At 41.9% G+C, this 21,753-nt stretch overlaps 2 protein-coding genes across 2 annotated transcripts in view; one reads left to right on the top strand and one right to left on the bottom strand.

Annotated features, from left to right (window-relative positions):
- The window catches only part of T265_11906 (hypothetical protein), a gene marked incomplete at both ends in the record, with an annotated part of 28,511 nt that extends 14,418 nt beyond the window's left edge, over positions 1 to 14,093 (top strand). Inside the window, 8 exons of the mRNA XM_009178729.1 lie at positions 2,491 to 2,589; positions 3,582 to 3,628; positions 4,868 to 5,003; positions 5,475 to 5,601; positions 8,220 to 8,315; positions 10,171 to 10,304; positions 12,869 to 13,019; positions 13,898 to 14,093. Of these exons, the coding sequence (XP_009176993.1) occupies positions 2,491 to 2,589; positions 3,582 to 3,628; positions 4,868 to 5,003; positions 5,475 to 5,601; positions 8,220 to 8,315; positions 10,171 to 10,304; positions 12,869 to 13,019; positions 13,898 to 13,981 (874 nt within the window). The remainder of the gene's footprint in view (positions 1 to 2,490; positions 2,590 to 3,581; positions 3,629 to 4,867; positions 5,004 to 5,474; positions 5,602 to 8,219; positions 8,316 to 10,170; positions 10,305 to 12,868; positions 13,020 to 13,897) is intronic.
- Positions 14,094 to 17,745: 3,652 nt separating this feature from the next.
- T265_11907 (hypothetical protein) lies at positions 17,746 to 20,076 on the bottom strand (the record flags this gene model as incomplete). The annotated part of the gene is made up of 2 exons (XM_009178730.1): positions 17,746 to 18,146; positions 19,453 to 20,076. 2 exons carry the CDS (start codon positions 20,074 to 20,076, stop codon positions 17,988 to 17,990), a joined length of 783 nt encoding a protein of 260 aa, XP_009176994.1.
- Between the last annotated feature and the right edge of the window lie 1,677 nt (positions 20,077 to 21,753).

The raw sequence follows: 21,753 nt of genomic DNA on the forward strand, positions 1-21,753 counted from the left end.
ACGTCTGTTTGTGAACTCGCTGTTTTTTTTCAGGCGGACTATGATTTAATTATCGGCAGAATCGACATTTTATTAAATTTCTGCACTTGAACACATGCCACCATCAAGGGTTAACTTTTTGTCCTCCTGCAGACATATTTTCTGTTGTAAACAGTGATGTGAAGATATCATTCTCAATGAGCGCCTAAATATCATTTAACATCAATGTGATAAGCTCAGGAAAATGACTAATCGTCCATCCCAAATGACGCTAGCGTCTAAGCTGAGGAGGCTAGAGGCGCATTGCCCTGAAGTATTGACTGACGGCCGCTCAGCGCCGCTCAGAGTGCAGCAGCGCTTATGGCTTCGTGCATCGCCAAACAGAGAGCCTAGGACTTCTGGGTGAATCATGCATTGGTCTGATATTCACCAAAGAAATTGACGCAGCATCCGTTTTTGATTACAAAGTGTGTATCAAGTAGGTAGGAATTTTACTGAAACATCATCGAGCGTGAAGCCCTACGTATATCCGATTTTGTTTCCGGGTAACTCTAAACGGCATAACGGTGGTTGTCTATAGGTTCCCGTCTACCTCGCGAAACCTCTGGTCCTAGGAATCATAGTTCCGAGTTCCAACTAAATTCTTTTGGCTCAACAAAACCTTTCAATGTCTGGATTTTACTATATCATTGAAACTATCAAGGAATAAGGGATTAGCAATGAGGGGCATCAGCTCATAATGTGCCGTGGTTTCACTGAGAGAACTTCTAGAATACAACAGCGGCTACTCCGTATGGACACAAATTATAGATACGTTCCATCTTCATCGAATCTTAAGCAATCTGGCTTAAATCGACAAGGAGAGAAAATACCGTGATGTTTTATTGCACAGAAAACGGTTACATATATGCATGTATAAGCTGAGGCCAGAATGTGATATCCATTATTGGAGTGTCTGCGGATTTTCCCAAATGCTATCAACTACTCACAGCAAGATGGAAGAAAATTATCTTTAGTGCCCACCGAACGGAACTCCAGTAGGGACCACACCTTGCACATTATGCGGAAGGATGAGCTCATGCCTTTAACCACCGAAGTATCCATCGTGTTTTCTGTTTTATTGTGTAAATTCAAAAGCCACCGTTCAATCACTTCGATACTCAAGTGGACTATTCAATTTCCAAGCCTCGGAATGCTGCGCCCAACCGATGAGGCAAAAATGGGGCGAACCTCTAATGGGTTTTGTTCAGAGTTCGTGGGACTTCTTCGTACAAAATGTGTTAAAAGTTGTACTGTACGTTTTATCCAATAGCTATCTGTGTAGTTTCATGCCTTGCGGAAGCTGATTCGTGTCCATTGACACACTGATTTAATAGTTCATGAAACACGAATTGCTAAAAGATGTCTCATGAAACTAGATTCACCTCACTAGTAGCTTTCTTGCGTCTTGCTTTTCGGATAGCACTGGCAGGAACGAAACGTGTTCTAGGTTGTGGGAAAATCTCCGTGAATATCACATATTAGACAGCAGTGCTGTCTGATTTCAATCTATATTCTCGCGAACTAACGAAAAATTCAGGTCTGGGCATTGTCGTACTCTTACTGCGCTGTTGAACAAATCTAAGCAAGCTTATCTGCTTCACTGTACCCAACAGCTGGAAAGCAGTTTTCTTTCAAACAACTAGTTCACGGCTTCTTAAAAATCGTGTTACCTGTTTCTTTAACACTGAATCCTATTGTAAAGAAGCATATCTAACGTCCGGATAGTAAAACCTAAAAACAAGTTACACTAAAAAGTGAACGCGGCGTAGAGGGCGGTCAATAAGAGTCGTCGAGCATCAGGAACCACAGATATCTGCGTTCAGGGTTATCCCATTTCCTTTGCATGGCTTCGGCGAACGTGTGACTAAAAAGCATATCCAAGAAGTATTCTATTCAATAAAGTCACAGTGTGTTTATTCTGAACAAGTGGACTGCATTACAGCATGAATCATGAGGTGGCCTGTGTGCAGCACATTCAGTTGTAGAATATCACAAACGAGAGATTCAGTTGAGTCTCTCGTGAAAAACCATATTGAATTGCAAATGAGTGTATTTCTCCGAAACAGTCCAATTCGGGTTCAAGTAGAACACAAGGTTGACAGAAACTCGGAGACTGCACCTACCTGATTAGTATCAAGAAGGCAAGAAGGGTGAAGCAGGTCGTGGGCTGTCGAAGAGGTTTCAGCAACCTTATGAGTAGTTTCCTTTAGGAAAACAAGTCACAATGTGTTTATTTTGAGAAAAGTAGACTGCATCACAGTACAACACCACAGGTTTTACAGCAATTTCTACAAACATCTGTCTTTTGGCGATCACTGGCAATCCGCAACCTTATTTCAAAAAAATATGAGTTGAGTTTCCTGAAAGAGTGGAAATTATTGCAAATTTGAGATATTTAGTTATTCAGATCTCGATTGCATTCTTTAAAATGACAATAACTTATGATAATTTGTCACTAATTGTTTTCAGGGGTTGCATTTATCGAGAACTCACGAAATTGTACGAAACACACGCTTGCAAGGAACATTTGGAAAACCTTAGACTTCTGCAGCAGCATGCAGGTTACAAGTAAGCCCTGCAGGATGCCATTAAAACCGATGTTGACATAGTCGTTTTGAGTCTTTTAAATTTTCGGCCCCTTGCAAAATAATAAAAGACTGAATTTTGCAAAAATGTAGACCAACAATTAACTTCATTTTGTCTTAAATGTCACATTCATGTGGTCTTTGTTCAGTAGTCATGCCGGTAGTAGCATGCTTTCGGACGTACCCTCGAGATCGTGTAGCTTACTAAAAATAAGGTGTCTCCGTCTAGCAAAGGTTCTTCTCCAAGAAGGTGGTTACACGTGACAAATCTTCTCATACTGTGCATGGTAAAGCGAGGCACTGAAAGCCCGTGCACCTTCAACATCTGACTTGTAGATGTGCATGGAGTAACAATGGTGCCACTAACATCTTGTTATTTTTTTATTAACTGTCACGCTCATTGTGAGTGTCAGATGTCCAGACTTCCCACGCAGTCCCATGATATTCCTCTGTCACTATTTAAAGCATTACCTCCTGTATAAATAGTTCCGAACCTAAGGTCCCTGGGTATATTTGAGGTCTGCGTGTTATTTGTAAGTGGTCCAGGTTCGCGATTACCATCAAACAATGTGTTTTCTTTAGTCGCCTAATTTCTAGGGGATTGTCATTTGATACACCTCATCATTTTAAGTCAGTTTTGTCTCGGATTAAAGGCAGACAGGAAGATTCCATTAAACGAAACTGTATGCGAGGTTGATCCTAAATGACAGTACAAGTTTCATTCTTTTTAGGCCTTCAGTTGGTGCAGCAGAAAAGAGTCCTACCGATTTTCATAGGCTTGTTTCTCCTTTGACCGTTTGATACACCGGAATGCTAATATCCGTTCTCGCGGGAACACACTAACGTCCCGTTAAGTAACAATCAGGAGGTCACGAATGCTCATTTGGTAATCTGGCCCTGTGGGAACTATTGAAATCATATGGAATTACTTTTTTTCGGTTTTTAGTCTAAACTCTCTGTCGGTTCTTTTTTCAGGGAATCGGATTTACCACAACTTGATGAAATATCCAAGTTTCTCAAATGTGAGTTCGTGGAAATTTACCACAAATGGTAATTTTTCTATGCTAATTTCAGTGGCTTAAGGATTCTCCCTCACTACTGACAAACAATTCACCTGTTTAAAGATGTGTAATGCGGCAGAGTGTAACGGTCATCGTAAGTTAGAAAGGGACAGACCCATACAGTAAAGGTCTGAAGGATTTTAGTTCCGAGTATGAAGAAAAACAGAAAAACAGTGATTTATGCAACAGTCGGACTGATGGCATGGCAATATGCATCAGAAAAAATGGCATCCTCGTCCTTGATTAATAATAAATACATATGTATATACATATATATGTATATATTTGTTGCGCAATCAGTTGAAATTTCTATAGACAGGTAACTTGCATCAAACAATGAACTTTCGCTTTTCGGAGGTGTCATAATCCCAGAATACGTTCTGATTTTTGAGGTTCTGGCATATTTTGGCATCGTACTTTCACGCAAATTATTTCAACACGTTTTCAAACTGATTAAGGTGAAGTTTCCTTTTATATAGCCCAATCGCAATAGGGGCTGCTCATTTCACCTTGAGATCTCAGTCACTCCCGTAGTCCCCCATATGCGCCTGTATGCGCCTTGAATAAGGGATAATAAAAAACTTCCAATGTGCGGGTAAGTGAAAGAAAAGACGACTATTCCTAGTGTTCACCCGAAGATGTTCGAGGTAATCGAAAAATGTACCAAGGTTAAGCTCTCAGTGTAACGGTGATACTACTGACGGGGAGGCTTGCGAGTAGTATGTTTTCTTCTTGGAACGTCTCTTGAAAAGGCAGATTTGTTGCAGAATTTGTGGAGTCGCTCTGTGGCATTTGGCAGGATTTGAGGAATGAATGATTTGAGTCAATGAATATCCAGAAAGGTTCAAGAAGACCCGTTCAGGAGAAGATGGATGTTCATTTTTTGTAAATAAGATGCAAATGACAGTTTTGCTTCCCTGTCTAATAGTCTGCAACTCGTCAGTTAGCATTTCATAACAAATGCTCCTCAGAAAAGGCCTTCTTCCTTTCACCAGTAATGCACCAAAGTTATTTTGATCACTTGTACATCAAGACATTCATGGTTAAATATACCAGGCAGATCTTATGATATTTCCAATCTATGCTGAGTGGCTGCACCGTGTTTATCGGAATGAAAGTCGTACCACCCAGTGCAGCTTCATGTATGTCAACCATATCCAACTTTCACTGTTTAACCACCGTGTATTTATTGGTTACCAGCGCGGACCGGATTCACTTTAAGACCGGTTGCTGGATACTTGTCTGCTAGAGACTTCCTATCTGGACTGGCGTTCCGCGTGTTCTACTGCACACAGTATATCAGGCACTGGAAGGACCCCATGTACACTCCTGAGCCGTGAGTTTATTGAAGGATCATTTCGCCCTTTTGAAAATGCGCCAGTTAAATGTATTGCGTTAGTGTCGAACACAGTTTATGTAGTCATCCTATTTAATACAAGATGGATTAGTGGTGAAGAATATAGCAAAGTGGCTTGGTCAACTTTAATCACACTAATTTCTGTGACCCGACGGGTGATACCTACGTACGCGAAGACTGTGTTAGATCCTTCTGTCATATGCACTGGGTTCCTTCACTTTGACTTGTATTGTGTTTCTTAGTCAGTTTTGTCAGTCTAAATCGAATTAAAGTAACTAATCTTTAACCTGTGTGTTGCCTTGATCGTCGTGAACCACAAAATGCCGGGAGAATTTCACCTTTTGCGAAATATGTACATACAAATATGGGGCAAGTTGCAAACAGCAACGTATGAGACAAAATTAAATTTTGCCTCGATACCAAACACTCCTCTCGATTTATTAATTTCAGTGATTGCTGTCACGAACTGCTTGGCCACATGCCACTTCTTGCGGATCCGGCTTTTGCTCAGTTCTCACACGAAATGGGTTTGGCCTCTTTGGGGACGTCAGATGAGGAAGTCTTGAAATTGGCGACGGTAAGTATATGTGTATCCAATAGAGTTTTGTTTTGCTCCAACAGCGTGAAACCGAGTTCCACGGTAGAAACATTAATAAAAATGTAAGTTGTTGACGTGAATGTATTAATTGGCACCCTCACCGATGAATAATGACATGAGTTTTTTGAATTTCTCGATATTGCACAAATCTGCATTCACTCGCTCCAAAAAGTGCGAGCTGTGATCAGAACACGTTTGGCAATCTGCTCAATCCGACTTTGATTTCCCAGCTATACCGCAGTCCACCAGCCAGATATCGAGCATTGTCTCATAACACTCCGAATTACTTGAAATTCCAAAAACACCATTCAGATTTCAGTTGAATTAAGTAAAACAATTTGAGATGAAATGTCTTTTGTGTGAGTTCCAACATAATCCAATTTAATTTTTAGTGGATCTCTTATACCTCGCGTCTGGCGCTGAAGTAGTGAATAAATTCACGTGAAACGTCTGTATATTTGTAAGATTTTCAGCCCATGCCTTTGCAATTCTCCATTGAGCAGTTGTATTCTGGTTCCGGTATTTCGATTTCGGTACACTGTGTGCACTAAAAGAAATCAGCACACGAGCAAGAAGGCGGAAATGAATATTTATGTGGGAACGCTGAAAAATTTGGTGTTACAGTCAGACCTCAAATCCAATATACGTGGATTGCATGGCCTTAGCCGGAAAACACAGTGGCTGAAACGAAATAGGTTGTCTATCACCAGTGTGAATTCAGTTCAGTTTGAACTTGCAAGGCATGAAATTTTAAAGTAATAATAAGCTGATTTCCAAGTGCTCCTAATCTGTTCATGCACGCAACAGTTTCGGAGATTCAACAAGTCCAAAAGAGAGATATACTGATATGGATGCGACCGCATTAACAGTACATCTGTGTTGATCCTACTGAACAACAGAACCACCTATTTTCATAATGAAAGGTACTTACAGGGTTGCTGAAAACTCTTCAACAGCCCACGACCAGGTTCGCTCTTCCTGGGACTCATCAGGTAGGCGCAGTCCCCGAGTTTCCGTCAAGTTTATGTTCTACTTGGAGACATATTGGACTGTTTTCACGAGGGAAAATCAAACTGATTTGAGTGTATTTCCCGAGAACTACCTATTATTTATCCGTGCCATATTTGACTTGTTAGCAGAAAAAATACTGATCTTGTTTGTGGAAGTTCGTACGTAATTTAAATAGTTCACTTTACAGATCCACATTATAGATAAGCGAGTAGTACACTCCTAGTAAATGGTCGGTGGCAGGCAGCAGAATATATCAGTTAGCTTCTACTAAACTGCGGATAGGTAAGGTTTGTTCGTACTACACTCTTATAGAATTGTTCACTTCGAAGTGTAAGCATGTGGTGCCACTATGCTTTTCAGAAACAAGTGATTTCCATTTAATCTATGAGTCTGAAGTAACAGTTGGCTTTGTGTCTTCTGTCCGAGCCACGTTAGTCCCACAAGACTGATTTGGTCCTTAACCCTGAATTCGTAAATGAGGGAAATCCATTTAAATATTCACCGAATGACACAAATTAAATATTTGTGCAGTTTATGTGTTAAGCTCCATGGTTTTAGATTAATTACGCAGTTTTCTGCCAGTAGATATGCCCAATGAAGTAATTCAAGTGCACCTTCCCTTCTGGGGTTAGACGAGTCCATCCCATCAACAAGTTATCGCCTAATTTTGTGGGATACCGGTGTGCTAGATTGCCCCAAATCAGGGTGACATATGGTCCTTCGACATAAAGGAACCAACACTATCCAGCTTTTGGCCTACTCTGTGTGTCACTATTTTGAGCCACACTGTGGGATAGAGGAAAAACCAACTCTGTTGGCGGTGGGCTCACTTGCTCGGGGTTTACAAGTTAATAGGATAGTCTGCCCCTTCTCTGCTGCTAGCTAGTAATCTGAGGACCACATAATACTTTTTGTATTCTGGAGGGTTAGTATTTATTAACGGATACTTATTTTTTCCCTTCAAACTTGTCAGCAGTCTCCCATGCCTACCAAGTACATCCACTCACACGATTGCATACCATCACGCGCAATCAATAACCAACGACAATTTAAATAGTTACAGTCACAGCAGTTGATTTGGGGCCCAAAGTAAAGGAAGAAAGTTAGGAATAATGCCAACCTACTACTCATATTTGGACTGTCTGTGTCGCCAAGCTCAAGAAGTATGAATGGGAACAAATAGCGTCGTCAATTGTAGAAACATCACAGCGATATCTTCTAGCCTGAAAATAGAGAGGGGAACAAAACACACAACACCACATTGAAAATTTCCTGCTGTCCCAAGACGAAAGATAAGACGCGTTTTGTTTCTATTATCGTGCGTGTAACGTTACTTTAATGCAAGTTTTTGTGAAGACTGAAAAAAAACATTGAACATCATTTTGTTTCACGGCGGAATAAACAAATTTTGTTGGGGAAAACCCAGATTGAGTTGACTTCTTATGTACCGATTCAGGCAATCTGATGTTTTTTCAAGTTCATTTTATAGAATAAACAAATCCATCATACGATTTCGTGCGTAAATTTACAATGCATACACACTTTGGATCGTCATTTCCAAAACTAATTTATGTTTTGTTTCACAGTGTTACTTTTTCAGTATCGAATTTGGTCTGTGCCGCCAAAACGGAAAACTTCGTGCGTTCGGTGCAGGTCTACTCTCGTCTATTGCTGAACTCAAGGTACGTTTGTCACGACAGGGGCTCAGTGCAATGATTTGAATAATTTGCATGATTCTTTCTTATTTGCAAAGTGTTCGGTTTAATAACAGGATTCATGGTTTTAATAAGTGTACAACCTCGAATGTTTCACGTTAGATCCGACAAACACTACTCACAAAGATTACGCTCTGTTTCCAAACTTGACCCTGTGACCTGGTTACAATAGCTGGAGACCTCGATTTTTTAGAAGAAGCCTGTGCCTCACCTTAACGCCAAATCTTTCAAGCCCAAACGATTTACTTGTCCGTTTTTCCGTTCAACGAGATTCTGATGCTTCAAAACCAGGTAATACACATATCAAACCAAGTTCCGTTGACTTATTTTCTGTAACTCACGCACAATGTTTGGAACCTCTGTACAGTTTGACGAAATCAGAAGTAAGTCCTAATGAGCTTCTTCTCCCGGTGCAATGGATTCAGTTTGTGGACAGAAACGTCGGAATGGACAGGAGGGAACTATCAATTTTTTACATGGGGACGGTAAAACCTAGTTCCAGAATATCTGATGTGATAAATTTAATTTTCCAAAACAGTGGTAGGGACGAAAGAAGGGCTCTTGTAGCCACTTGCAATATCGAAAAAAGCGTGCGAAAAGCATACAACGTCGTCACCACGGCCCTTATATGCTCAGAACACATATGCTCCTCGGTTACGTATACAAGGAGTGAGCAAGATAATGATTACAGCTTCTTGACGTGTCATTTCCCCAAAAAGACCTGTTTATTTGACAATTAAGGGTCACTGAAAGGTTTTCTGCAGGCCAATTAATCGGTCAGCTCCCAAGCTCCAAACCTCATTTCAATAGACCGTTTAGATATCCTCAGTTGACCATAAGTAGTAAAACTTCCATCAGTATTGAGTGGTCTAACGGTTTATGAAATTCACATTACTATATTTTGAACAGTCCTACTTCTGCCTTGGTTCAATTATTTCGGCATGTTTCCATCAAGAGTTGGGGGAAGATGTGGACCCGAGTTGACTTTTTGTTAGAGCTCATCAGCATTGCACATTGTTGGCCGCCCGCAGGTAAATTTAGTTCCGTTTAGAATTGTCGAGCTTACGAATCGTTTGAATCCTGTTCGACAGGCTTCCCTTCTATCTCGTGCTATTACATCGGGATGTGGGGTGGGCATATTGGCCAGATCAGCTCTCCTTGCGATTTAACCCTATTTGTGTAGTGCCATATGGTCTTCTAGATGACAAATTGTTACAAAAGTGAAATCATCCGTAGGCTAGCTGTGTGCTCAATGTTAAATACACAACTTTTAGTTCCAAGATTAGCCCGAACTAGGCTTATTTGTGTTTATTTCAGTTGCTCATTTGGTCGTTAAATTGAACGCTTTTCACTCTTTCCATGGTTACATGNGTTTCCAATCAGTTTAGTTGATGGTTTTGCTTGTATGCAACTTTTAGACCTGCGAAATCAGTATTATTTCGGAAGAGAATTTGGCCTCAAGTGTCAACTTCCCTAAAAAGCGACCGGTTCCATTCGGTCCCCTAAAAAACGTTTTCCTGATTAAGAGCGAGTTGTGGATTCTAGGGAGAGGGGGAGTAATATCCCCGCGGAGGCTATATCTAACACGAAAGTGGTAGATTAGAGTCAATGCGAAAAGCAGAGAGAGCGTGGAGCACTGTTAGATCCTATTAACTTGGACCCATGTCTACATCGACAAGCACCTAATGTTAACCTATCGACCTATCATTAGGTACGACGCTTTTCACTACGTTTCTTCTGCATTTGCGTGCAGTTGTGGTGATTGCCTAACAAATTTGATGTCCTCACAAGTGAGCGCTTATGACTGTTTATTTACCCTTAGCACGCACTTAGTGGAGAGGCAACAATCAAACCTTTCGTGCCTGAGGAAGTAATGCGTGAGGAGTGTTTGGTAACCACGTTTCAGAGGGGGTACTTTGAGACGCCATCATTTGAGGATGCGACGGAGAAAATGAGGTGAGTTGCCGGAGTTTGATAGATTATTCTGAAAGTATTTATCATTTTACTTGGGCTAGTGTCAGGCTGCACGAACAGGATTACGCCCTACTCAGCGAATTAGGGGGAAAACGTCCGCTAAATAACGTATTACTGTTTGCTTTGACGCGTTGCATTGCCGTAGATTCCAGTCAACTAGTGCACCAGTGATACTACTGATGGGGAGGCATGCGAATAGTATGTTTTCCTATGAATCCGATTTCCATCTCTTGGAAAGTGAGATCTGTTTCGGAATTTGTGGAGTCGCTTTGTAGCACTTGCTTGCGATTGAATGACAGGAAAGTTCAGAAAGACGCGTTCAAAGTGAAGAAGGGTATTCAGTTTTTGTAGACAAGATGCATATGAGAGTTTCGTTTCGCTGTCCAATAGTCTGTAACTGCTCCGTTGGCATTTTTTAATAAATAACTCCGCAGCAAAGGCCTTCTTACCTTCACTAGTAGAGGTTGTGGCTCGCAATAAGTCGTTATAGGAACCATCTGGATAGGCAGCACCCTCGAATGCGGATGAAACATGAAATTGCCTGACTGACAGCTGAAATTATTAACGATCGATACCTGAACTCTTTTAAGCCGGCGAACTTTGAACGTAAATATTAGAAACCCTCGACTGATCCTTCCCAGTGGTACTCGAATTTGCCACGGGTCAGAATAACGACGAAGGACTCTATTACTTAGTTTGTCGAGGAAGGGAAACTGGACTTGATGTCTTTGTGTTTTTTGGCCTGAGTAAAATACTCCCTAACCGGTATACTGGATCGAATTGTGTCACCACAACCTGGTGCCCCCAAGCAGCAGCGATATCTATTTGGTGATTCATGCGGTAAACCAATACAAATCCCAGAACGAGAGCTCAAACGCCTTTTCGATAAAAACTAGCTGTGAGTGACTAGCCTAAAATAACATGTACGGGGAACCCCTGTGTAGCCAAGGTAGACCATGCACAAACTGACTATCCCATGGGAACAAATCAGACTCACGCATGTATGCTGAAAACGGACCCAAGGGGATGTTTCCCACCCTCAGGTAAGTAGAAAGCCGAGTACCACTGTGAAATACTGACCGTTTGGACATGGAACTACACCCAGTGCGCAACGTTTACTCTCAGTACGCAAGCTCAAACTTCACACGCCAAAGTGAATTGGGTGGAATCCTATTTCTCTGGCGTTGAAAAACAACCCGTTACGACCAGTAACTCGTTCACTTCCCATGTGACCCAGTGTAGCAAACTGGTTTTGGTCTGATTATTGGGAACCTGGATTGTTTGTTTGTTTCAGTAAGTCATTTTGAAGTGCCTTAAGTATTGTGAGTCTCTCCGACCAGTAACGAGACAAGTGTGATTGTGTTCATTATATGAGGCTACATTGGTAGACGAGCTATCCTCATTTAACTTCATTTAACTTCCTCTAATTGATAAATGTGCTGGCTTCAAATTATTAGACAACAACGCAAGGAGAACAGTTTATTTTATCCATCCAATTCAGCAGAAAAGCTTTTTGTTGTTGACACGAAGCCACCCAAACAAATCCCTTAGATAAACGGCCAAATATTCGTAATTTCATTTCCGAAACTGCACCTCCATACCCACCACCCAAAGTAAACCAGTTAGGCAGAATATCTCAAGAGGCTCAAACCTCTGGAAGATTTTCCAATGGAGTGTTAGCAGTGATATTTGTCGTTCATTAGGATACTCAACCCAGAGGGTACTGACCTGTTCCGTTACAGTCTGACATTAGGCGTCACTTTATTTCACTGGCTAACTGCATAGGTGTCTTATAGCGACGTAGCTTAGAAATCTTGTCCAACTCACAGGCAACCATTGATTTCGTGGATACATTCTTACTTTCCAAAATTTAGCTTAAGCAGGTCTCATTTTTAAGTCGTTTGTTAGGCAGTGTCCCCTTTTGAATGTTTCTACACTGAGCCTGTCGCGAAAGTGCCATTAGGAACTATCACTCAAGAGCTCGTAAAATAAAGTTTACCGTGAAATGGTTTGGTTATGCTCGTTTTTCGAGAGTGTTTCCTTTTGTTACGGGTTACAGAAATCATCCCATTAGGTATTGTCGAACTAGAAACTGGAGCTAAGGATGAAATGAAGCAAACTGCGATTCGCTTTCTGAAGGAAGCAAACTCTTGAAACTGCTCAATCCATTATTCTTTAAGCTCCTAGGTATAGCAGGATGGCACATATCCGTGTGCTAATTTCACTCGTTGGGACAGTAGGAGGCCGCGGCGTAGATGCATTGGAACTGATTAGTCATATGGACTATAATTTACCCTTCAGACTTCGTTATATCGCAGCAGGTTTCCTGTTAGAAGCTTTTGAACCTGACTGCAAAATCTCAGTCAGAGAATCTGGGGCGAGATCGCCTGAGAGCCTCTTAAACCGCTTGTTTGTTACACCTGGAATGTTGATCCATGAACCATCCTTACTATTCCATGCACAACAGGAGACATAGAGGTGAGTTAGTAACCAACAAGCGAACAGTAGAAGCCACACGATCGTAAAATTGTTGTTCTTCCTTTCAGAAAATTCGCAAAAACTATCAGACGTCCATTCGATGTCATCTATGAGCCCTACACCGAAAGTATTCGAATAATTGATAGTGTGGACAAAGTTGGAAGCATACTTCTTGATGTGACAACACAACTTACGTCGCTTACGCACACGTTAGAGAAGGTAAGCTCTGACAAAAGATGCTGCAGCCAGATTTCATTTGGTATGTCAATTTTAGAAATAATGCTTTTGAAATAATGCTTAGAAATAATGTTAGCTAGTTTTTTCATCCCTGGAGATATTAAATATTGGAGTGAGGCACGAAGCGATAAAGTAACAGAGCAAAACATGGGAGACTACCGTAAAATCCGAGCATCTTAGGCGTAAACGGCGAGTTCCATTTACGTTGGTGATATCAATTAAAATTAAAATTGACATTCCAGGTGACCACACCGGTCAACTGAGCTCTTCCGTTTTTGATGAAACCATTGAGTGAGTTAAGTTTCCACCCCAGTGATACCAGCGGACAGACCAGATTTGACCTTGAGGCAACCACTCCATTTTCACCCTTCTGCACAAACCGATCAGTATGGCTGTTTCACGGATATAAGCAACGTTTTAAGGCGTTTTCCCGCGTCAGTCCCCTAGGGCTGAACCTGTTAACCGGTTGCTGGTATTTGCTGTAGAGAGATCTCATGGTAGAAGATAATTGAAACGCTTGGATTTTATTTGTTTTCTGGGCCAAGTTAGCTTCACACACCCTACTGGCTCTGTAGTTGTCTTACTTCACGGTTCCACACATTTACAGGAGCTTGCTATAAACAATATCATCCTTTGACCTAAATGTAGCCTATTACAGCATTTAATTATTTTACTTGTTAAGTATGTATCAAGTAGTAAAAATAAACCGCATTCTTTATGAAGCTCCTTTCGGGAACCATAGCCGTCATCAATAGTATATATTGAAATTTCACAAACCATATCAAAGATGATAGATTTTCCAGTCAATTTCATGCGCATTTGTCCATCGTATTGTTTGTTCCAAATACCACATTTTACAGCTGAAGTGCCATGAAAGCGACGGCCGAAAGCCTCTGTGGACAATGGAGCAGCTACCGCCGAAACTACCAAGTACCAAAACTTAACGGGGGCAAAACTAATTTATATAACCGTTTTCGGGGATATCTCCCTGCAGTGGACGTCTGTTTATTCACTGATTATCTATGGTTTGCGCCTTGCGTTCTCCTTTATCATTTTTTTTGTCATATAATATGGATGTAATACGATCCTAATGCCTTGTCTTATACTGTTAGCCCGTGTTGCTTTCCTGCACACCAATTGATCACTTGAGGTATTGAGTATAGTGCTACCATTTTTAAAAATACTTCTTTCATACAGTAACGCAGGATTACACGAATATCACACGGACAAACAAAAATAGTGCACATTGTATGGAGTGACCGATATAAACTTTTGTCATATGACGGCTGTGGTGTACTCATTAGGCGTTCCAGGAAAGGAATTCTATCCTGGTTGCCACAGTAATCGTTTGAGCTGGAAGCGTTTGTCTGACATGCGTTTGAGAAATAGGACAAGAAAGCAGGCATTACCAACACAGAGAAGTGGAATTTCTCGACGAAAAAGCAAAGTCTGTAACCGATGCAATGTAACCACAGGAAAGTGCTTTCAAATGGTATGGGCATTTCTTATACGCAGCTGTCCCATGAGGAAACGGTTAACAATTGATCATGCTTTAGTAACCGCGTGACCGATTGGCTGCAAACACTGTTACAATGAACCAAATTCATGAAATCTGGTGTGCGGGAATCATAGTCCTAGGGGACTCAAACTAGCGATAAGCTGAAGTCATCGTATTTTCATTACCTAATTACCGTTAAAATTATCCAATTAGCTGGGAAAGGAAACAATAATTAGGCACAAACAAGGAATTAAGCTGGTTGAAGGAAATCGGGATGAACCTGTTGCTGATCTTATCAGTGGAATTTTAATGCGGCCAGTGCAGATAAAACATGATACCAACCAGGTTCCTTGCTGGAGATTTATTCACGTATATATTTTCCAGTAGCAGATGACTAGTAGCGCAGTGTGCCCACGCAGGGCCTCCCAAGATGTAAAGGGATGATGATTTTTCCTTCATGGTCTTATCCAAAGCTGACAATGGATACACTTTAAAATTTAGAGGTGTTATGCCTTATCGCTCGCCTCTTCGACACCCAATCCCTCAACATAGACAATCCACAAATAACACTGCAACTTCCTTCATACCAGAAAGGGACAAGAAGTGTTCTGACGTCTTCATAACCGACACAGATTTCTGTAGCCTGCGTAGCAGGATAAAGCGACGTCTATTGATATTGTGTGCTTTTAGAATCTTCTAGACTGCGAGGCTGAGAAGGCTTTATACTGCTTTTCCAGTTTTACAAAGTTATATTATTCCTTATATCCGCCAGGACTTAACTTGATTTTTCTCCGAAACCCGAAGGGGAACATTGTTTCCTCGTCTTTAAATCAACGTGTTCCTTGATTTTGTGCCGTATAATCCCAAAAATGTCGTGTTTGAATTCTTCGGAAACAAACATTTGGGTATCAGAAATTCACCAGAAGAATTCTCGTAGTCCTCCATTCCTTTCAGCACCCACTGAACGAGGCAGCGCCTGCCTTATACATGTGTTCGAAATGTAAATCATTATCCGTCAGGTTTTTCACATACTGCGAATTCCATGTTTCTAGTTAAGTTTACCCTTCTGCTCGACTGATCTGCTTCTGGTCTTGCAGTATCAAGCCTGCATTGGTTTATAAGCGAGGTGGATTACTTTAACCTGGGGTCAATCGCTTTGCCGCCTATGCACGACGCCTTTATAAACTTGACAACCGATGTCAGTGGCGTTCTTGTTTTCAGTTTCTATCCAGATCACCTGAGTGAATGTCTGGGGGTGTAGGCACCTCGGAATGATTGTGGTAAGCTAACACTAAGTCCCTTCCTCGTCCACCTTTACTCTTTTCTTTACAATAAGGCTTTCAAATAAATCACGGTCGTACGGCAGTGAAGCATCGGTGTTGAACACTGATGTCATGCTGTCGATGACGATGAAACTTGCACGCTGAAATTTCGGCTTCAGATGCCCAAGGCTTTTTTGATTTGAATGAGCAAACTGCGCGTCTTCAAGTTGAGCCATTTGCATTTGAAAGCGTTTGTTCATCGGTCTTCTTTGATGTGTTCATACGTGTGGTGTCAGGAGTGACGATTTAAAATAGGAAAAAATCTCCTACCAGCTGCCATCTTTTGTTCATTGTCTAGCTGAGATCCCTCTCTGAACAGCCTAAAAGCTGGGTTATTTATGTGCTCTGAAGCAGTTCAATTGCTACACTTGAATCTAGTCGCCAATAGTGACAAATGCTGGCGGCAATACGTTTGCCAAACTCCATATTCATGTGTTAGCTATGAAATAAATCGCATCAGCGTGAGACGTACTCTGTACGTCTTGAGATTTTTAGTTTTTGCGAAAGTCTGTGCTAAACAGTAAAAGGCTAATTCATTAATTTTGATAATGCTCACTCAGGCGCAACAACAGTAAACCAAGCAACCATGGGTACATAGCCATCATTGTATTTAATCTGCAGTTATAATTAATGTAGTGCCGATACATGTATGGCACACATTGAAGTTATTCTGCCGTCAACGGGGCAACCAGATGGCATTAAACTTCTCGTACTTAGTTCTGCGTTGCGGACTGCGAAATTGCTCACTGTTGTCTCGCCGTGCAGATCAAGCAGTTCAAGAAGTACCCCGTCAAACTATGGGAGGGGTGACAGGCTCTTCTGCGGTGCCACCGCGATTGGAGATGAGGCAGCTATTGAAGTTGGTTGTATAATAATCGGCCTGTAGAGGCTTGAATTTTCACACCGTAAGGGACAGTTATGCACTGCGAAAGCATACAAAGTGGAACACGCTGCTGCTTTATCTATGTATGTGATCCCCCAAAGCCATCACGGGTAGCACCATCCGAGAATGTCCGGAGCACCCAATGTGAAGACGGGTCACATATGAGCACATGCTAATCAATGTAACTTGGGAAACCTGGCACAAAATTCACGTGAACTTCATTCAGTTAGAACACAGTCTGACGACGAACCAGTGTTTTCGCCCGCCAAGCAAACACTCATAGGACAGTCGCGAACAGTCATTCATATAAGCGTGCTCATAAGTGCTCAGTGGCACTCACTGATGTGTTGATCCGCCGCGCTACACATTGGTGAGATAATATTGCCAGCTTAACTGGCACTAAAAATGTAACTTCAAATAATCTGAGATAGCCGATGAAAAGCTGAGTAAAACATGATACCATATGCATGGAAAGCGCTGAGGGAAAGCAGTAACTTTGTATAAGTGTCGAAGTTCGAGACCAAGCGGAATTTCTGGTGGATTCTCGCTGATCTGGGTGAGTTCCAGAAGTTGGTGCGCAGCTAATCAAGCGTACTAACCAATGAGCCATTTATAGACTTCCTTTACCACTGAGCAACGGCTTTCTCCCAAATACCAAATTTATCCAGCTTCACCCTAGTTGTATGCATTTCGAAGTTTAATTTTCTTCAGTAACATTCACCATAACCATGTAAGATTTCATGTTTTCTGTGCTACGGTGGCCGACTACTAAAATTGGGCGTGGATCACTGGTTACATCATTCTAATGAAACCTTCATGGCTAAATTGTCGGGGGGTACTCGGACTTCAGAACACAAAATTACCAAAGATTCAATCCACCGCTGCATGAGTGACACGGGAAGATTTGTACACTCTACTTATACCCGTTGCCAATGAAAAATACCACCTGCTGTGTACAATTAGACTCTGTTCAAATTTATGCACTGTTTGCATAAAGCGGATGGGGAATATTGCTCTTTACAATTTGGTGTTATGATAAAGATTACACTTAACTGGATTAAGTGACGCGCGAAAATCGCCTTCAAAGAATAATATTTAGGCAATTGGGTGAGATTCGTCTGGTCATCCAGTAACTCTGTTGATGTCAGTCATCGCATGGAGAGTCATCGCGTGAGTAGAGTCGAGCACAGAACAGATGGGAACCGGGATAGTTTTAAGGCACATGTGAACTCGTTTATTCTCGGTCTTTATTTGCCGGTCCGTTGACCTGGGTCGTGTGGATGGAGTTTGTTGATACTCGGAGTGAAGATACGGGCAAAAGGTGACGGCCGCTTCGATGAAGATGCCAACGTCAAGTAGGAGGAGAACGGATGGGGATCCAAAGGACGGATTTCAGCGGAACTCGTCTAAAATGATGTGAAATCAATGATGTGAAAACCCATAGTTGATGAGTTTTCCGGAGCTCGGACACACATTATTGCTATGAAAATGAAGTAAATAAATAAATGTTCAACTCGCCATACTAAAAGGCAGCAAAATATGATGTTCTGCAGCTAATATGGATCTGGTGGTCAACACTGTCTGACACGCACGATAACGGTGTGAGAAAAAGTGAATCTGGTGTTAGAGACAAGCCGCTAATGTAAATTAAAGTACACTCGAGGGAGCCAAACTAATGGACATGCACGAAAGTGTGATGCGATACCAGAGCCACATGAGTGAGTTCAAACTGAGCAAAAATGGCAGTATGCTGAAGGTGAATTTCAATTATTGCCTATTCCTTGCTCAAGCACGGCTCATTCAATGCTCAGGTGCCAGTAGGGGGTAAATATAATGTCCAAAAAATCGCCTTTGACGGTTTGTCAAACTACACCTCACGCAGCGAAAGATACGATCAGATACATCAAAGGTAAATTACGGGTGACCTCTCACTCGCTACTCGCTCCCTCTAGTTATGCACATCGGTAATGGCGCTGTGACCAAATTCTATAAAAGGAGCAAAAGCTTGCGGAAATTACAAAACGTTGCTTAAATAAAACAATGTTTATGACACAAAAATGTGGCTGACCTCAATGCACCGCTTGAGAGCGGATAGAGTTTGGTCTCACAATAGGGTTTGTTTGCTTGTCTAAGCCATGATTAAATTGTCTGATCTCCTCCACTCTTAGCCTGCCTATTCCGATAATTTTTGTTCATAATCACACCACTCGTTTGAACGGTCGTATGCCGTTCTGGTGTAATTATTCCGGTGAGTCCACACCAAAGGGAAGCACTGGATTCGAGTTTAGCTCTAATCTAGTGAATGCAGCTTCTAGCCTGTGAAATGTGAGGTAAATCTGCATCAGTGGATTCATTCTGATTCGTTCTGCTAATGTTCCACACCGCACATGCATGCACCGCACACACCCACACCATACACATGCACACTCCTGTGATAAATTTCTCTGCTCATACACTATTTCTGGGAGAGGAAAAGTTAAGCTTAATTCTGTCGGTGACAAGCGAAGAAACAAGGTACGTTGAAAGCGTGACTGCATGCACTGTGTCCATTCAAGTGTTCGGCTCACTTCCTGAACCTGTAGCTGAGAGCGACTACCACAAGTACTTTCTAACCGGTAACTTGCAGCTTTTACCGGAAACGTTGGCAGAGTGAGTAAAAGTACCTTGCTGCAGTCGTACATCATACTGGAAAAATAATAGAAGTGCACTTACTGCTGAAGGATGGTCCTTTGATGGTGATGTGTAGAGGGCATCCACAACCGGAGGTGGCCGACCACATCCTTCTTCCACTCGAAACATAGGAGTTAGCGGATTGCTTATGCTACCTGCACATAGTGGACTTGGCTTCGACTCGGATGCAAGGCTACCTCGTGGTGTAGGCTTTTGACTTTTTGGTTGGTAACCGTTCTCCACCCGTTCCAGTTTGTACTGGTTCTCTTTGGTCGACTTTTTACAATACCTGGATGGAATCTGTTCAGCATCACCAGTACTTAGATCTCCGACGTCCAGGCTGTCCAATTCCTCGATTTGCATTGATTCCATGTTCATTCGGTTCAAAGAATTGTTGTCAAGGTTACCGGCTGGATCGATTTGCCGCTTCGCGTCACTGGAATGGAGAAGCGACGCTGTGTCTTGCTTGGTGGATTTCGTTGACTGAGGTGGAGGTAACTTGATATCTCTTGTAGTCATGTGCTGTGGTGTCTGACTGAACACTGGAGGTAAGCTGGTCATCGAGCGCACAGATTCTCGGTGTCCTTCTGAGTTATCACCGCGGTTTATCTGGTATACAGGTTGCAGACAACGGTTTAATTTTATCCACACTGAATTTGCTTTCATTTACCTAAATCTCACCAGAAAATTTAACGAGACGCGCACAATCTATTCAAATCACACTCGTTTAAGTCACGCACCCCGTAACATATATTGATGACTTTTGCCTGAAACGGAAATAACAGGCTTAAGATTTGTTCTAAGCAAAGCAACGCTGGAGTCACCGAACGGAACGCTCAAAAGGTCAACGCAGCCAAATACAAGGTAAAACGGTGTACTAAAGTTGTAGGTGGGGAAGTCCAACAACATCAGGGTGAACATGGTCGCATCAGTAGTTCGAAGTGCAAAAAGTACCAATGTGTAAATAAGTTTGACGAAGTATCTCTGAACGCTGACAGTGTAGACAAGTTTTTGTCCATGAACAGAAAACTCTAACCAAACTCCACAAGTTCACGTACAATTACGCAACAGTGTAGCACTTATACGGAGGGAGAAACACGTTCCCCGCGCAGTAGTTCACCAGGAAACTCTCACAAACGATAACTTCCCCTTTTGACTTACTCCACCATTCGCATTGCATTTATTTTATAGTTGGTGGAACTCGCCATTGTAAACCACTGTAAACCGTTATTGGTGCGTAAAAAAAACTTGGCAGCGCTTTGCTGAAATACCGATTGGTCGGCGAACGGATACAAAAAGTGGTGCCAAAATGATGGAAGGTGAACAGACGCGGCATAGCATTGTGTTTTGATGTAATGAAAGTTGGCGTTTTCCCTCGTACTGGTGAAATCACCATGACGAAGCGTGTGCGCGTAACAATGCGAATGAAGTACAGATAAACGTAGTAGAAACAGCCAACCGTCATGTTGAACTCAGAAGATATATGCACTAATAACAGTTTTTTAGTATGGTAGATAGTAGTTTACAGTTACTAGTTGCACCATGATAAAATAAATACACTGCGATTAATGGAATAAGTGGGAAGGTGAAGTGTCGATTGTGGATGACTCGTGGGGGTCCGGACGAGGGAGTTATCTTCTCTGCAGTGTAGCTGCTAAATCTGTCGCTTATTTGTCCGAGGGTTTGCAGAGTTTGGTTGACTTGTCCTGCGCGTGTGAACGTGTGTTTGGGCCGAGTTGCATGGCCATTCATCGCGTACAGTGTGAAAAAATGGTCCATTCGTGTTTGATGATTGCACGAACAACTTGACCTGATGATGGTTGAAGTTTATAAGCCTGGCGCGTGACCCAGGTTGTCGCCGCGTAAACAAAAATTAATGGAAAGTTGTAGCGTAGTTGTTGTTGTCAGCTAAGGTTGCAAGTAGGACAGGAATTGTCACGTGGTTTGAGTGTTAGTCACGCGTGACCTAGTGTGTGACCGCTACAGATCACAACAGTATAACAGTGGGTGAGTTAATACTGCTATTAAAACTAGCTGGGTTCATTGTGTAAAAACTGAATTCAGGATATTAAGAGAAATCAATATCTTTTCCAGCTAAGCCCCGCAACTAACGCAAGAGGAGCATGTGCGAAAAGTTAAGCCCCACCACTTTTTGCAAGCTCAAATTTAATGTACACACACAACCTGACCTATTTTTGACGAAAACAATTATTCATCCGCATCTAGCTTCATTTTGTGCAAAATGTTTTCCGTTCGGACGTAAAACCTTAAATGGACTCTCTGACGCTTTCAACTTCGTTCATTAGAAGGAGACGGCAATACGTTTTTGCAAAGCCACGGAGT

This window comes from Opisthorchis viverrini, assembly GCF_000715545.1.
Source record: "Opisthorchis viverrini unplaced genomic scaffold opera_v5_637, whole genome shotgun sequence".
Lineage (NCBI taxonomy): Eukaryota > Metazoa > Platyhelminthes > Trematoda > Opisthorchiida > Opisthorchiidae > Opisthorchis > Opisthorchis viverrini.